General features: G+C 45.7%; 1 protein-coding gene across 4 annotated transcripts in view; it reads left to right on the top strand.

The window, feature by feature from the left end:
* ARHGAP22 (Rho GTPase activating protein 22) overlaps positions 1-16,359 on the top strand; it is a 282,538-nt gene that overhangs the window by 99,859 nt on the left and 166,320 nt on the right. Inside the window, exon 1 of one of the 4 annotated variants that reach the window (XM_045025805.1) lies at positions 7,982-8,236. The exons of 2 other annotated variants lie outside the window; for them this stretch is intronic. In XM_045025805.1, coding sequence (XP_044881740.1) covers positions 8,185-8,236 — 52 coding nt within the window. In that variant the 5' untranslated portion in view covers positions 7,982-8,184. Of the gene's footprint in view, positions 1-7,981; positions 8,237-9,029; positions 9,149-16,359 lie in introns of those variants that run through there. One more of the 4 variants, XM_045025808.1, reaches the window with a different exon arrangement.

The following is a 16,359-nucleotide window of genomic DNA, read 5'->3' as shown; positions in this document are numbered from 1 at the left end:
ACAAATAAACAGTAATAAAATAGGTTTCAGAGTAGCAGCCATGTTAGTCTGTATCCGCAAAAAGAACAGGAGTACTTAGGTGCCACAAGTACTCCTGTTCTTTTTGAGTAATAAAATAACTGATCAGACTCAAGTCCTGTTACTGTAGTGTGTTTGTAAGAAGTGCAGCCTTCTTTATTTCCTTTGAGAGCCTTTAGAGGTGAAATGAACATAGCTTTTTCCGTAAAGAAACTAGAGTTCAGGTCGTGCTAATTGTAACTTATATTTTTAACCAGCTCTAAACATTTACTTTCCCGAAAGCTTCCTTCCTCCATCCCCATTTTCTTGGCAGGTGCAGAACCTGCCGGCATGCACATTCTTTCAACGGCTGACTTGAATGTCAGCCAGCGTAGACAGATTGCTTTGTAAATGTAGGATTATACTGTGCTTGACATCCATAAACCAGAGCTGATCTAATTGCAATCCACTTAAGATGTTGATAACTGCACCCCCACCTAGTACCAGGGAGGCTCTATATCATGCTGAACTCAAGCCCTGTTTGTAAGCTCTGTTTTTGCTTTTAAAGCACCAGGTGTCTGACGCTAAATGAGTCTGGGGAAAAAAAGTAAGTGGGGGCTAATGGAGATAAGAGCTTTGAAAGTGGGAGAGTCCCACATTACAGGGGAAGGTCTGGGAGGCTAGGCTAATAGGGTTGGTTAAAAGAGAGTCTGCCTTCCTAGCAATGATGGACAATCTTGCAACCCTTGTTGGCCTCTCCAGGATCTGAGCTGTGCTTTTAACATGGCCAACCTGTGGCTGCTGCGAAACTGCTAGATTGTTAAGGGCCTGTCTGCACTAGGGACCCCTGCACCAATGTAGCTACACTGATGCAAAGTTCCTGTGAAGATACAGGCCCCCTGTACTACTGCAGTGATGTATGTTTGACACCAAAGCAGGACAGTTACATGGGGTTGCACCAGTCTAGTTACATTGGTGTAGTTATATCTACCAGTCAAGTTACATCAGTGCAAAAATCTCTCAAGTATACAGGTGCTAATGGTGGAACATTTTGGTTTGCATAACCGTGTCTGTGTCATTTGGACCTAGGGTGACCAGATGTCCAAATTTTACAGGGAAGTCCCATATTCTGGGCTTTGTCTTATATAGACACCTATTCCCATCCCCCCAATCCTCTGTCCTGATTTTTCACACTTGCTATCTAGTCACCCTGTTTGAACCTGCAAAGCCAAGCAGAAAATCTCATGAGAACAAACTTTCTCATGAAAACTCTGTTGCTTCTTATTTCTGGTGAACAAACCCAGAGTTTAATGGGGTTTGTACAGCTCTTGTTTCGGTCCCTGTGGATTCAGAGGTCTTGATTGCTCATCAGTTTTTGCTGATGGCCACACGCAGTGCAGCAACAGAAACACCCACACCTTATTGCCAGCATTGTGACCCAAACATGTAACAGCTGTGAAGATGGTGCCACGTTCAAGATATTTCTTTGGCATAAGCAATTCTCTCTCCTGAACATTATTAGTATGAGCCTGTTTGAGAGCCATGAAGGTATCGCAGGTGGAATGAGGGAGTAACTGGCAACACAGGAGTTGCAAGCTGGGTGGTGGTGGGGATCAGGAGGGGATCAAGGGATCAGGAGCTGACATGAATTAATTTTATTTTCCCTGTGTGCCCTGTAGGCGCAGGGGGCGGGTGAATTTCCTCAGGCCTGTACAGCACTTGAGAGACCCTCAGATAGGCAGTGCTCTAGCAGCAAAGGGCCTTTGGGTAAAGGGATAGCAGTCATGTGCCTGCCCCTCCCACCCCCGGTTGTTAGATCTGTTACCTCTGGACCCAGGAATCTGCCAATTAAGACATAAGACTGGCTGTACTGGGTCAGACCAATGGTCCAACTAGCCCAGTATCCTGTCTTCCAACAGTGGCCAGTACCAGATGCTTCATAGGGAAGAACAGGACAGTTATCTAGAGATCCATCCCCTGTCATCCAGTCCCAGCTTCTAGCAGTCGGAGCTTTGGGACACCCAGAGCTTGGGGTGGTGTCACTGACCATCTTGGCCAATAACCAAGACATGGACAGAGAGCTAAGTAACTTGCTTGTTTTATTCAGCTACTGCATTGCTTCTTGCTCTGACACTCTCTCTATTGCTCCACTACTAGGGCTCTTGATATCTACAGATGCCCTCTGGTGATCAAGCATAGAACACACACAATTACAGTCCTTCCTTATTGAGTTGCTACCCCCGCCCCCAACATGTCTAACCTAACATTATAAATTGCTAGTGTAACTAAGGAGGTCAGAATAGCGCATCTGAGTACTCCAGACAGAATGAGAGGATTATTCTGTCTCTGTATCACTCGTCAGCCTTAACTATCAACTATTTCAATTCCAAATTGAGTCGCTCTGGTGGTTTCCTTTGCTGCACAGGGTAACATCTCTCAGATTCTGGAGTAGACCCTTGAGCAGATGCTTCAGATGACAATTCATGTTCTGGTTCCTCCATGCTAGGAATCATTGGAACTACAGTGTCCTGAACTTCAGAATTCGGATCAGCCAGAGCGGGTACACACGGTGTCTTTGTTTTGGGGGTAAATCCCGTATCTGCTCGATGTTGCGATGCCATATCACATCAGGTGAGTTTGGGTAGTATCAGGAACCCACTTGTGGTCACCTCTGTATCCTCGAGCAAGAGCATGTTATTCCATCCATCACTCTGTAAACAACAAGGATCCACAGACGTTTGCTTGCACTGATACTGACCGTGCTATACCTTGCCTTTGATAGATAGAGACCATTGGTCTTCAATGTTTTTTCTCCAGCACTTTTCACCATCACAAAAAATGAGAGAGAATTCACAGAGTTGTCTACGTTTTAGGAAGTGACTCACTATTTTGGGTGCCCAGTTGATATCTTGAGGGTGTTTGAATTTCATAGAGTGCTGAGCACTCTGCCCTGTCCTCTTGAAAATGAAGGTGACTCAAGCTCGGTACCACCCAACACCAACGTAGGCCCGTGTTTCTTATCTACAGTAGGATCTTCATAAGGATTCTGTTCTATCCCAGTACTGTCTCTTTTCCTTGCTCCTCTCCCCTGGGCATTACTCAGGCTGCTGCTTGCTTTGTGCTTTAAGATGCATTCAGTGGGCTTTACCATGTCACTTTAGAGAATGTCACAGGTGCACACATCTCTGGATAATTACTATAACTCTACAGCTGGCTGAGGCAGGAAGGTCAGGAGCTAGGATTACATTTCCTTTGTGCACTAGGTTTCATGGGCGAGGAGGCATTGGGTTCACTGGGGCCTGTAGCAGCAGCTTACCTGGTGCAGCATTGGGCACATCCATTGCCTCAGCCTACATTCTTCCCAGCCAATTCTATTCCTTCCCCTACCCCCCGATATTATTGAATGAATTGTCCTCTGCTGGAGCAAAAGCCAATCTTCCAGGGCTTTACCCTCTGTACAGACCTCCTCCCAGTGAGTCACAGTCCTTTACAGCCCACCCTAGCTCTGTCTGGCTCATCCACAGGTTTCTCTTATATAGTGTAGCCCCACAGGTCACGTGACCATGACATCCCGCAGCCTCTCAGTCCCATCACCTGAGAAGCAGGCTAATCCAGGCTGATCCCAACTGCCCATAAAGGGCCAGCTCACCCTGTGACCGGCTCTCTAACTCCCTCTAACTCTTGAGCAAATGAGAGAATTTAATCACCTATAGATTCCTAGGTGGTTAGCTTTAGAAGAGACCACATAGGTGCTCAGATACTGTGGTATATAGCATGGTATAAATACCTATGAAATCATCTGAAGCAGACCCCTTGCTTTTTATCTGGAAAAACTTGTGTCAACGTTAACTCATTCCTCCTTTAATTCCCAGTACAGACATTGTAGAAGCCTGATGGCTAGTTTTCTGGATATGTGTCTGCTGTAAAGTAGCTGGCAGATTGGCTCATGTCTCTTGCTGTTCTGTCTGGGGCCTACAGTTGATTTCGTTTTCCTTTAGGGATGTACAGTGACACTGGCACTTATCAGTATCCAACCAAATTCTGTCCTTGAGGAAGGATTTGAAAACAAAAAGAAAGAAACTGTAAACACAGCAGCAGTGTTTAAAATGAAAAAGGGGAGCGTTTCCCCAGCAGCCAGAGCCATGGCACATATGGGCATCGTGAAAAGAACACAGCAGGATCATTCGGGAAGCATTTGTCTCCACATTAGGAAATGGAAAGTAAACGCTGCTAGAAGAGCCTCTAACAAAAACCAACAAACCATAAAATCCAGAATTGAGCTGCGACAGGGGAGTAGCAGCAAGCATAATTGCATGATCCTAGCACCCCCAGAATGCAAGCAGGAGAGCAGAGCTTTAGCCAGCTTCCCCCGAGTGCCCGCTCTTCATGGAATGGCTGAGTGGGCAGCCTATAGCCAGCTCCCTCCCATCTGTTCTGCTTCTCTGAGCTGGAAACAAGGAGGAAGATCAAGAGCCATGCGATCGGCCAGCTCCCCACATACTCCATTGACCACAGTCTGGGAACTGCCACTCTAGCCAAAAGCACCTTGTTACTGACCCTCCAAACTTTCCATCTCATTAGGTCCTGCTGGAAATTCATGCATGGGCCACTTTTGATAATTAAGCAAAGTTATCAGTGATTATTGTTTTAGAAGCACCAGTCTCCATTATTAATAAATAAATAAAAACCGCAAAACAAATGAACAAACCCCTTCCTCTCTCAAACAAAGCTGTAGGCCAGGATTCTCAGAAGTAGGAGCCTAAAGTTATGGCTCAAATAAAAGGTAGCTCATACCAATGCAACCACAACAGTGTAAACACACGTAATCAGTGCATAAGATACATCCACATATGTTACACTGGTGGATCTTTCTAGTGTAGACAGGCCCTTAGGCTCCTAAATATGTCAGCTGGTTTTTCAAAAATGCTGTGCACCCAGCAGCACCAACTGCCTTAATGGGAGCTGCTAAGTGCTCGGCTCTTTTGAAAATAAGATCACTTACTCAGGAGTTGAAATCAGCTTTTGAAAATCTTGGCCTAAAGTCCAAGTTGGTAAGTGCAGTTCAGGAGAAAGATATACAATTAATATACCTTTAAAAGGCCAAAACATTAAACACTATGGCAATCCAAAGCCAGTTTGAGTGATTCCCACTAATATTATGCAGAATAATGGTCATCTTTAATTGACCATTATGATAATATTACTTAGCTCTTCTATAGCACTTTCCATCCTTACATCTCCAAGTGCTTTATGACGGATGTCAGTACCATTATCCCCATTTTACTTATGGGAAAACTGATGCACATGGATGAAGAGTCTCATCAAACAACTTCATTACCACAGAGTATTTGGTTTCTGTTGCTGGAAAGGTATGACTATCTCCAGATATCCCACAGTACAAATTGACCTATGCTTACCTGGAATTTTACTTTCTTTGAGTAGAAAATCTTTTCAGGAATTACATTATTGATATCCCTGCCTCAGGAACTGAATCTTGTCTTTCTTTTGCTGTACATCTTGTTTGCTGAGGCTTTGCAGCTGGCTAATAAAGTATTCATCAGCTCATCAGAGTAACTCTCCTGTTGTCTTTTCTTGGAAGTCGCAGCTTCCATTTTTTCTGGCTCCTGTTGCAAGATCAGACCTTGCAAGACTGACTTCCTGATAGGCTAGATCCAACAACCATGGCCTCCTCCTTGGCCAGCAACAAGTAAGTACTATCACTTCAGGCTCCTCCTCCTGGATCTGTTGGATTGTCCCGGGCATCAAGCCACTGACATGAAGGCACACAGTAGAGTTCTTGTCCATCTTTGGGAGAAAGAGTCTGTGATGAGAGCTTTGGAATCCGTCTTGGAATCTAGACACCTTTTTCTTAACTTCAGTGTGAATAGGTTGATGGATGATGTTCTCAGAGTCATCTTTACATCCATGAACACATCTAGGTGGCAACTCCACTCTCCCTGCTGTATTCATTGGCTGCTGAGCCAATCCACTTTGATGCTGCATGTTTTTTGCTCCCAAGGGCCCATCTGCTAGACAGGGTTTGCTGGTGCACAGTGTGCTCTGCCCATAACCCCTCCCCACTCCTCTCTGACCTGGCAGTCAGGGGGAACCTAGTGAAAATGTGTTATATAGATAGCCCAGCAAGTGGAAAGCTTCCTCTTTCCTGTGGACTGTTTGGAGTTTGGTTTTGTGCTGAACTCGGAATTTTGCCAGCTTAATACCCAGGCATTGTGGACAGGTGGTTTGTGTGTGCACCCTCCCACTCCTTGGCTGGAGTGCAAGATCAGAAAATGAATCTTGCTTCAGAGAAGAGAGCTGGTTCTTGCTTTGTTAGTGCTTTCTTTGCACAGACTTCTGTTTTCTCCTTGTGAAAGGTTTCAGAGATGCTGACGGCTAAAAGTCATTTCCGAACAGGATTTGCTTACCCGTCGAAGTTCATTTCAGAGTGGCTTGCAGTTGTTTCTCCGAGTAAGAGGAGACAGACAGAATAACTGATTCTCTTGCAGCAGTTGGTTGGGAAAGCTGGACTTGCATCTCCTACCACCTGGTGCTTTGTCAGTACAGAATGCTGGCATTTAGGGATGGCTCTAACTAACAATAGCAACAGCGTGCCCAGCAGGGACCTCTTCCCTCTGAATCACTTAGAAGAAGAACCTTGACTAGTTGGAGAGCAAGTAAACTTTCACCCTGTAATTCATTCTGGCTGCTTTGGGATAATCTCTTCTGCTTTGGGAACCCAGTCTAGAGACCTGCTAGGCACCTGAGACTCTTATTGAAATCAATAGGAGATACAGGTCCTGTATGCCTCTCAGGATCAGGCCCATCCTGAATAGATTTAATTGTTTTTCAAGGTGGGGTTCCTTGTTTTTAAAATCCTCCATAATCTTGCCCAGCCAGTCTCTCTGTGTCTCTTTGATCCCCTACATGTCTTCATTGCTGTTGTTGAAAGGCCCTTCAGTTCTGCAGCTTGGCCTCCTGCCCCCTGGAACTGCTCTCCTGTATCTCTTTCTTGTCCAATCTTTTGCTTGTGCTTCCTAATTTCTCTCCCTCTGCTGTCCCTTATTATTGAGCTCTGCAACCCTAACTCTTTACAGGGGCCCAGGTGTATCAGAAGCACGAAGCAAAACAAAGCTGGGTTATTGCACTGTCAAATGTACAGCAGGGATTCAATCCTATGAGGCAGCAAGTCTTCAAGAAACAGGGACATTGCCTGTTTTAAAACTGAGAAATGAACAGCCTAGAAAACAAACCTGCAATGATCAGAGTCAGTAAACCTCAGCGTGATTAATAACCTTTTCCCTTTGACCTGAAACACACGTCAGAATGTGACAGCCTCGTCTGTGTGGCTGGTGCTTTGCTGGGTTAATGCAATTAAAAGTGGGTGTTTAAGTAACCCCATGGAATATTGCTACAGTGGCACTGACCTTTAAGAGAAAGCAAGGTCTCCACAGGCCTCGGTGCTTCCCAATATCTACAGAGAGTCTCGGAGATATACTGTTAAGGCTTTAATATGGGGAAAGGCAGGGGAATGAGACGTCTCTTTCTTCTGCTGACATCGTTTTGCATGAGGTTAAATGGCCTTTCTGGTGTCTTTTTCTGCACACTTAGGATTTACATTCAGAATCTGTCTGCTGCCCTCCGGCTATCAGAGAACAGGCATCTGCTGCTCACATAAAGCCCCCTCTCGTGGCCTTTCACTCCTTCAGAGAGGGGCACGTATAATTAATAAGCGGTGGACGTTTAATAGGCAAAGGAGCCAGTGAAATGCACCAGGGCCAGCCAGAAATATAGGAGATAAAGGAGGGGAGACCCGAGGCAAATCTGCTAGTTCTCAAATTGATTAGCAGGGTCTGTTTGTGTTTGGGATGTTTGCAGGACTTGGCAGGGAATGAGCTTGGGCTGCACATCTTAGAGGGTTGGTGCGAGTTGGGAAACAAGCAGGAAAAACTGTCCAGCCAGCAGTGTTACAAACGTGCCGGGGGATCAGAGAGAACAGCATGTCTGAGCATTGGCCGACAGCCCGGGAGGACTCGATTTGGGGCCAGCGATGTAGCTCTGGCCCTTTGCATCCTCCTGTGGTACCTGCTGCCTAGGGTGCTGCTGGGGGTACCTACGTGATGGGAAGCAGTCTCGTGGGAATAATGATGACCAGTTGGCTGTGAGGCTTGGAGAGACGCAGCACCTGAGATGGGGCTGTGCTGCTGCAAAGACTGGAAAGGCCGCTCTCGGGAGCCCAAAGGTAACTTTGCCTTTCGAAACCTCCCTGTAGGCTTCAGAGAAAAGTCTTCCTCCTCATCCCCCACCTTTGCCTCTCGCATGGGTTGTTATTTTGCAGAATATAATTGCTTCTGGAATGGCACTACCTTGTGGCCCCATTAAGCCACATTGGCATTGAAAAGGCTCCTATCTCTGAAGTTCAGTTTTAATGTCCTGATGTCCGATTCGGTCAGAATAAGAGTCATTCTTTTTGTTCTCCCCTTTTACCACAGTGCTGAGCTATGTGAGTAATGCTATTCAGCGGCAGTGCTGCAAGGGCAGCCCCTTGCTACATGCCAGCCAAAAGCAAGCAGTTATATTAGGAGATGCTGGATGAAGGGACGGTGGGGGTGGGGGGCAGCAGCTGCTCTCAATTTATTTCACTTTGATTTCAGTCCATCGGTGATCAATGCACGATATGTACATTTCACGGACTCTGAGTGCTGCATGCAATCTGTGTTCAGTAAAATCATGAATGGGTCGAAACTGGGTCTTGCCACCCCAATTTATTACTAGTCCAATCCTACCTAGCCTAGCATAAGTTGGATATGACTTGGGTTTTAGCAGCATAAAGTGGAATGGAGAATTGGGTCATTTCCCCCTATTTTCTGAGAACATTAAATCCTTTGAAAGACGTGATCACTTCTAAAATGGTTAATAAACAGCCACAATGGTAAATCACTGTGAGTGTGAATTATATTGAAAATACAGTTCAATCTTTTTTCTTTTTCCCAGATGTAAAGTGAAACTTGACAAATAAACTACAAAGGTTGCCCCGGGGGAGTCACATTTGATGCACTGTGTTTCTCATCTGTTCCCATTTATTTCCTGTGAGACTTAGATCCTTTCTGGAGAACAAGACCTTTGGGGAATTAGGAATAGTTTCAGGGTGCAGGTAAGCTGGAGGAGTTTGGATTCTCTGTCTCTCTCTCTCCAAGCAGGAGTCCTGACTGGTCATATAGTTGTATTCAAATTAAACTACAACACATATTGGAAAGAACAATGTGATTTGGCAACTAAACAGTTAGTAGAGATGGTCAGACATTTTTAATCTCAAAATTTTGGGGGATAAAAACTGCTTTTTTTTTTTACAAAACAGAAACCTTTGTAAGAAAATTACACATTTCACTGAATTTTTTTGGTGGGTTCATTGAAAAAAAAATTAATAATTTGTGAAGGGTTTGTCACAAAACCAAATTTTTTCCATTTTAGACAACCAAAAAATAAAATAAAAAATGTCTTTCGACAATCGAAAACCAACCTTTTTCAGGTTTTTTATAAAAACCCTAAACATTCTAGGAAATCTTTGACACAGTCAAATAATGTCCATTTTCTTTGAAACTTTTCCTGGAAAGTGAAAATACACGCTTTGACAAGCTCTAGCCTTCAGGGTCACAGTTTTAGTTGTAAGGTGTTAAACAGATTATGTTTGATTTTGATCTTTAAAAAAAAAAACAAAATGTTTGGTGTAGCCTTAATGCAACATGTAGCTTCTGTACGTCCATCACTCCATGCAACTTTATTATTCCAGTGAGTCATAAGTCAGGATATATGAGCTACATTCAAACAAATAAAAGTTGATACCAAAAAGAAATCTAAATGAAGAACACATAATGAGGTGATAGCTATCCAATCAGCTATATTTGAAAGGGGTAGATGCTGAAATGGAGTTAATCCAAACCAGATGAGGCGTAATTTGTCCCCCTGGGCTCTCTCTTGGATGGGAACTCAGAAGGGGCGAGGGTCAAATCAAGATGATTATAAACGTGCCTTGTTTAATTTAACTCAGAGACAACGGACACTTCGTTAACATGACTCCAAAGCTGATTATTCCTTCTGCTGAGGCTCACAAATGAGGACCCAGGATGAGATGTATCACGCTCCTCGCTACAGGTGGGCCAAACCAACCCCCCAGATCAAAGCAACGCTGAGGTTTGGCTCTGGGGTTCTACTAATTTCATTCTTGGATTGAATGAGGCTTGATCCCAGGGGCAAACTCTTTGATCCCAGTTATATTGGTATCAATCCAGAGTCACTCCATTGACTTTACCTAAATTATTCCAGTTTACACTGGTATAAGTAAAATCAGAATCTGGCTCTGTCTTCTAAAGAGGAAGATTAGTACACTAATCCACATTGCCCCCTCAACAGCATTCCTTGCCCAAGGGGAAACCTTTTCTAAAGAGAGAGCATTTTAGTCAGCACACTTCATTTAGGCTCAGAAGTGTCAAGTGTTTGTGTGTCAGATCTGTATCATCAACTAAGCCTGAAAAGCTTGGCAACATCACAGACTTTTATCCCAATTGAGATGAAAGTCCAGCATTAGTCAGGCTGTTCTTTATCTACAGAGCCACCTGGCCAGGCAGAGAGGCCAGAAAATACAGTATACGAGTACCTCATGCTAACAGACGTCGCAGGGCTTTCTTTCCAGCTTAGCCCATTAAAGTGCCCGCCACGGGTTATTTTATGTTGAAAGTATATGTGATGCCACTTTTAGTATGGCATAAATGTTTCCCACTGTAACAACTCTCTCTTTCAGGCTGTTTGGAAAGAAAAAGTCCCAATCAAATTTCTTCCCTAATATTGGTTGTGAACAAACACGCTTTTATAAAACTGGAGACCAGTGCAAGCTTTGTAATGTATCAACCTGATCTGGGCAGCTAGAGAGGCTGAGTATTTTCCACCTCAATCTATATTAGAGATGGGTCTCAGCTGCAGAACTGGGGCCTGGATTTGGGATCTCAGCTAAATGTGGTGCCACTGAAGTCAGATTGCCTTTGTGTGTGGTTCTGTTCCCCAGGCTGTTCCCACACCAGCTTCCGTGGAGGTTCTCTTTGGGTCTGTTGCTGGGGCAGCGTAGGGCTGTCGGCAGACTTCGTGCTGTTGGTGGGTTGTTTCAGAGCATGGCTGCTTTTGCTCTGGCCTTTTGCCCGTGCGCTTTAACTGGCACTGTTTGTTGGTGAGCTCTGGCAATCCTGGTGGTGGATGCAGGAGAGATGGCATGGCTTGTGACCAAGTGTAACAGGTTGGACTCACCATTGCAATGCCTCCTCCTGTTTTTTCCAGGAACTAGCTCTGTCCAGCTCTGGAGCATCCTTTGCAGGTGGTGTTTCCCCTGTTGTTTGCTCTGCTGTTTCCTCTGTCTGTGGGGGCCCGCATTGCTCCTGGACTGCAGCGTCCTCTTCAGGGCGCGGCCCTCCGGCTCTGCCCCACCTCCGTTGTCTTTCCCCCTTCCAGGGGAGCCGGGAGTCCTTCGCCCGGCTTCTTGACGCAGTGGCAAACTAGAGCCCGTAGTCTAGCCCCTAACTCAAGGCAAGCTGCGGTCCTTTGGCTTGAGCCAGCACTCAGGTAGGGCTGCTTGCAATTAATAAGCCCAAGGTTCAGAGCTGGGCGGGAAACAAAGTCTCTCAGTTTGGGCCTGTACCCAAAGTCAGTTACCTCAGACTTTCCTTCAGCTAATCTGAGGGAGGGGGAGACTGCCACCCACCTCTTGGGTGGCAGGGGAGACGGAGGCCCTCCCACTCCACTGCGTCCCGGCCCAGGGCCCGATGGGTGGCGGAGGGATCTGCCACCACGTCAGTGCGGATCCAAGCCGCAACACGCTGACAAACCCTCTGCAAGCACTGCAGCCTAACAGGGGTCTACTACCCCAGGGCCACGTCCACACCCCCACTCCACGGGTACCTGCTGGTCCGGTGAGGTAAGGTGCTCTGCGTGGGCCTTACTTGCCAGCAGAAGCTCTGCTGGGGTTGGGCCAGCCGGTGGTCTGGGCTGGCCGTCTGTCTCCTGCGGGGTCAGGTCATCCTGGGGTTCAGGTGGTCTGGGCCAGTTGTCTGCTTCCCCTGGGGTCAGGTGAGTCCGGGCCAGTCGTCTGCACTCTGTGGGCCTGCTGCCATCTCCCAGCGCGAGAGCTCAGGGGAAGCGTCTGTCCCCTCCAGTGGCTGGGCCCCCACTGAGCCTCCGGGTCCCGCCTCTATACTTCCGGCCCTGCCCCTGGCCTCTGGGGGCTGAGCCAGGGGGCAGGACTCCACCCATGAGTGTCTGGGGAGGGCCAGTCCACCTCACGACACCAAGGCATTGACGGTTGCACACCTTGGGCTGTTGCACTGATCCTGCCAGCTTCAGCCTTGGTAAAAAGAACAGCTCAGTTTGTCCCTGGCACCTCAGAGCCGCTGGCAGGCGAATGGATTATGATCTGGAGGGAGACCAAATCACAGATCTCCCTGTCTATGAGTGATCATCTAGGGTGTGATGTGCCAGGTCATGAACCCAGGCCAGTGAGTGCCCAGACAGGCACCACATCCTGGCCTCCATCCCACGTCTGCCTAAACTTGCTAGGCGAAGAAGCTCATAGGACTAGAGCCTCAGCCAAGGCCCCACCCACAGGAGTGCTGATTGAAGGATTGCCTGGCTTCACTGATTGGTCCTAACAGGCTATTTAATCCAAAAGGAGGCACAGGAACTGTCTGAGCAGCAAGGTGGTTTTCTGTTGTAGCTGCACTTGTCCCTGCTTGTGCCTGCTTCCTGCACCCCTGTTCCTGATTCCTGACTCACCCATGCTTTCGCTTCTGCTCCCACCATACTCCTGCACCATTCCTGATCCTTGCCTCTGCTCCAGTTCCTGCTCTTACACCTTGCTTCCATCAGTTACCAGTTCTGGCTCTAATTTGAGCCTTGGCTCTGGCATTTTGTACCTGACCTCGGCTTTGACCCTCAGCTTTCATTCCTCGCTCTGACTTTGGCTTGATTCCTGGCTCTGATGATCAGCAGTTAACTCTGGTGCTGACCCTTGGCTTCGTTCCCCAACCTGGACACCTGCTCTGCCCCCTAGACCTGACTCTAGCTCTGACCTCTAGGCCAGACCGCCTACATCCGGGCCATAACATAAGGCCCCACATTATTGGCTTTAGGAGAGATTAGTGCAGAAAGAATTTTGAGCCCATGCAAACAGATGTGGTGGTGTGCTTGTCTTGCTCATCAGCAGGAGAGAGGCCTAAGTAACCAAGAAGTCCACTTAATCTGAAATGGTAATGCTTGAGTAGCAACATCTTCATCAGAACGGTTAAGAGGTAAAAATAAGTGACAAAGAAAGGCCAACAGCATTTTCAGCAATGGTTACATGATTGGGTTTGCCATGCTGGTGAAAGATGCTAGATTCACTGGCAGTGGCACTGCATCTATGCAGTATGCTCCCTGAGACCGTGTGCTTGACATGGAGGAGTCATCAGTCCAGTGCTTAGGCATCTTGGCCGTGATTGTCAGTAAAGGTGATGAGACTTTTGGGAGATGAGGGACAGTGACCGCTAGGAATTGGAATGAAACTGTAGAGAAAGGCCACCCTCCAGATGCTCTCAGTCCCTGCTAGTCTGTGCCAGCTTCTGACATGCAGCTTGTAGGTGAAAGTGACCATACCCCTGGCCAAGTCCCCTGAGCCAGGCTTATTCATTTTAATTTAATTATATTTCTTCCTTTTTTTCCTTGATTTTTTTTTTGACATCAGTTGTTCCCTTAGAACAGCTATACAAAAACACTCCTGTTACTCGTTTGCAGATATTTTTCCTGTAAGTGACTTTCCAGTGGGGTAATATAACTGTGAAGATTAACAAATATTCCCTTTGCCACCATTAACTTGGCCATCAATTTGCTCTGTTTGAGTTAACTCTGCTAAGAGATCTATTGTGCATTCAGTGCCATAAAAATCAAACCCCAATGAACTGGTTACTATGAATTCCAAGCTCAGGCAAACATAAGCCCAGACGTTCCAAGTTCGCAGCCAGCTGCCGTTTGCCTGTTAGATTTTATCTGGCGTCAGAGTGGCTGCTGATTGCCCTTGAGTGTTTTGTGGTTGGATGCTGTGCTTAAGAAGGTCCGAAGTCCAGTGAGCACAGTGAGAGATTTTATTAACAGTGAGGGGTTTTATTTGAAATATTACAGCTAGTTGGGGTTCCAGCTGTGATCTGATGTGGAGAGTTGAGCGGGGAAAGCCATTAAAAGAATTGATTGGCCCATCCAAAGAATAGGGGAGCTTCTGTTGTGACAGAGCAGACAAGAAAACCAGGGAAGATGGTATTTAGCAAATACATTTATTGATAATAAATATTTTAAGCTTCATTTAACCTAGCCTAGCCAAGGATCTCAAAGCACTTTGCAAACATTGACTTGGATCTCATAAAACTACCTCTGTGAGTTAAAGAATGGAGTGTTCCTAAGAATCACAAACTGGGAGAGGTCTCTGTCTTGCTCACTCTCTTTTCTTTTCACTTTTTTCCCATTATTTTCCAGATTTTTTTTCCAGTTTGCATAGTTCTTATTTTAAAAAAAGTCTTACCCCCCAAAAATATGTCTGGCAAACGGGGCTGTGGCATGGTTACTGACGGTGATTTCACTCTTTGGCTCCCCTATGGAGAGGTTGTGCAGAGCCATAGGGTGAATGATAGCACACTTCTAGCCATTTGGGTTCAGGCAGTCAGCCAGTGGGCTGTGTGTGGGTAGGTATGCGTCTCTATCACGCTGCAATCTCACTTCTTTCATAGGAGGCGTTAGGTTTTCCTTTGATGTTTAATAGGACCGAAGCACTTTTGTACAGCCAGGTACCTTTCCTAAAGCAGGCATTTGTGCTGGTATGTAAAGTGATTACCTTCATCTCAGCAGCTAATCAATATACAATGGCAGCCGTGGGGCTCTGGATGGCTTATGGGAATGGACCAATGTGTTTGTTTTACCTGTACAAGTTCTGAGGCCGCCATTATCTTCTCATCCAGCTGCTTCAGATCAAACTACTACACAATTAATCATTTCCTGTTAAGACGCTCTCACTGAGAAGTAAAAGCTGTATCATAGCTAGGAAGCACCTCCTTCCTGCCAGGCCGGTGCTTAGCCAAAGAGCTGAATTGGCAATGGGGTTCGGAGCCATTCATCTCTAGGCTCCGGGTCAGCCGTGAGCAGATTATTACCATCAGAGAGCCTGGGTTCAGTGGCCGGGGGCCAAATGAGCTGGTGGATGTCGGCCCAGTTCCTCCTCCTCGTCATAATAACAGTTACCACAATTTGGCTGTAGATTTTAAGGCTAGAAGGGATACTATGATCATCTATTATTATTATTTATTATTTGTATTGCCATCATATCTAGGGGTTTCAGTCATGGACCAGGTGCTGTACAAGCATAGAACCAAATGGTCCCTAGTTTGACCTCCTGTATAATATAGGGCATGGAATTTATTCCTAGATTGAGCCTGAATTGGGAAGGCCATTGATTAGAAAGAGGATCACTCTAAAGCAGCCGAGATGAGACTGCACAGTCCTTAACGTGGCTTGGTGGCTAGCCCTGCACCCTTTGATTATTTTTTTCCTTGTAGTTAATAATAGATCTGGTCAAAAAGGGATGAAATTCCAGGATTTTTTTGTGAAAAATTCATTTCCACCCCCTTTTTTAATTGAAATAAAAAATGTAACTAAAAATTTGGAAACACTTGAGCAGCTCTGATTAATAATGACTCCAGACTACAGTTGGTGCAGTTTTAACTGTAGTCTGGAAATCCCATCCGTGATTTAGTTTCTTACCACAAAAGCAAACGCTGTCCTTTTGTCCTGAGGCAAGTGAAACTGTTCCTGTATCAATAGGATACAGAAGTACCATTAACCTTCATGGGCTCTATTCCTTATGCACCAAAGAGGAAGGAAATTAACCAATATCATTTCAAAGGCAGTGCATGGTTGCTCATGTGTTCAGGCTTTTGCTCAGTCTCTGTGTGCATTCTAAGTTTGGGTATGGGTGCTTGCTGAGGAAAGCTGGTCAGAGATTTTTCTTTGACACTTGTTTTTTTTTTTTGAATGAAAAATGGATTTCTGATTAAAAACATCTTTTTTTTTCAGTTTTTGGTTGTTGAAAACAGAAAACTCATTTTTGTTTTTCTGAGAGAAACCACCTGCAAAAAATTTTCTTTTTTTCTTTTTAGGAGTTTGGATTTTTTTTCACAGAAAATAAAACACATTTTTGAGAGAGTTGAGTGCTGAGTACTATCAACTATCACTGATATCGGTGGTAGTGAAGGTCACTGGTCATCTTGTAGGATTGCACCCAAAATGTGCATCTCTGGGTATGCTGCA

Source organism: Mauremys mutica, chromosome 7, assembly GCF_020497125.1.
Source record: "Mauremys mutica isolate MM-2020 ecotype Southern chromosome 7, ASM2049712v1, whole genome shotgun sequence".
In the NCBI taxonomy this organism is placed as follows: domain Eukaryota; kingdom Metazoa; phylum Chordata; order Testudines; family Geoemydidae; genus Mauremys; species Mauremys mutica.
This window is presented reverse-complemented; position numbering and strand designations above follow the sequence as displayed.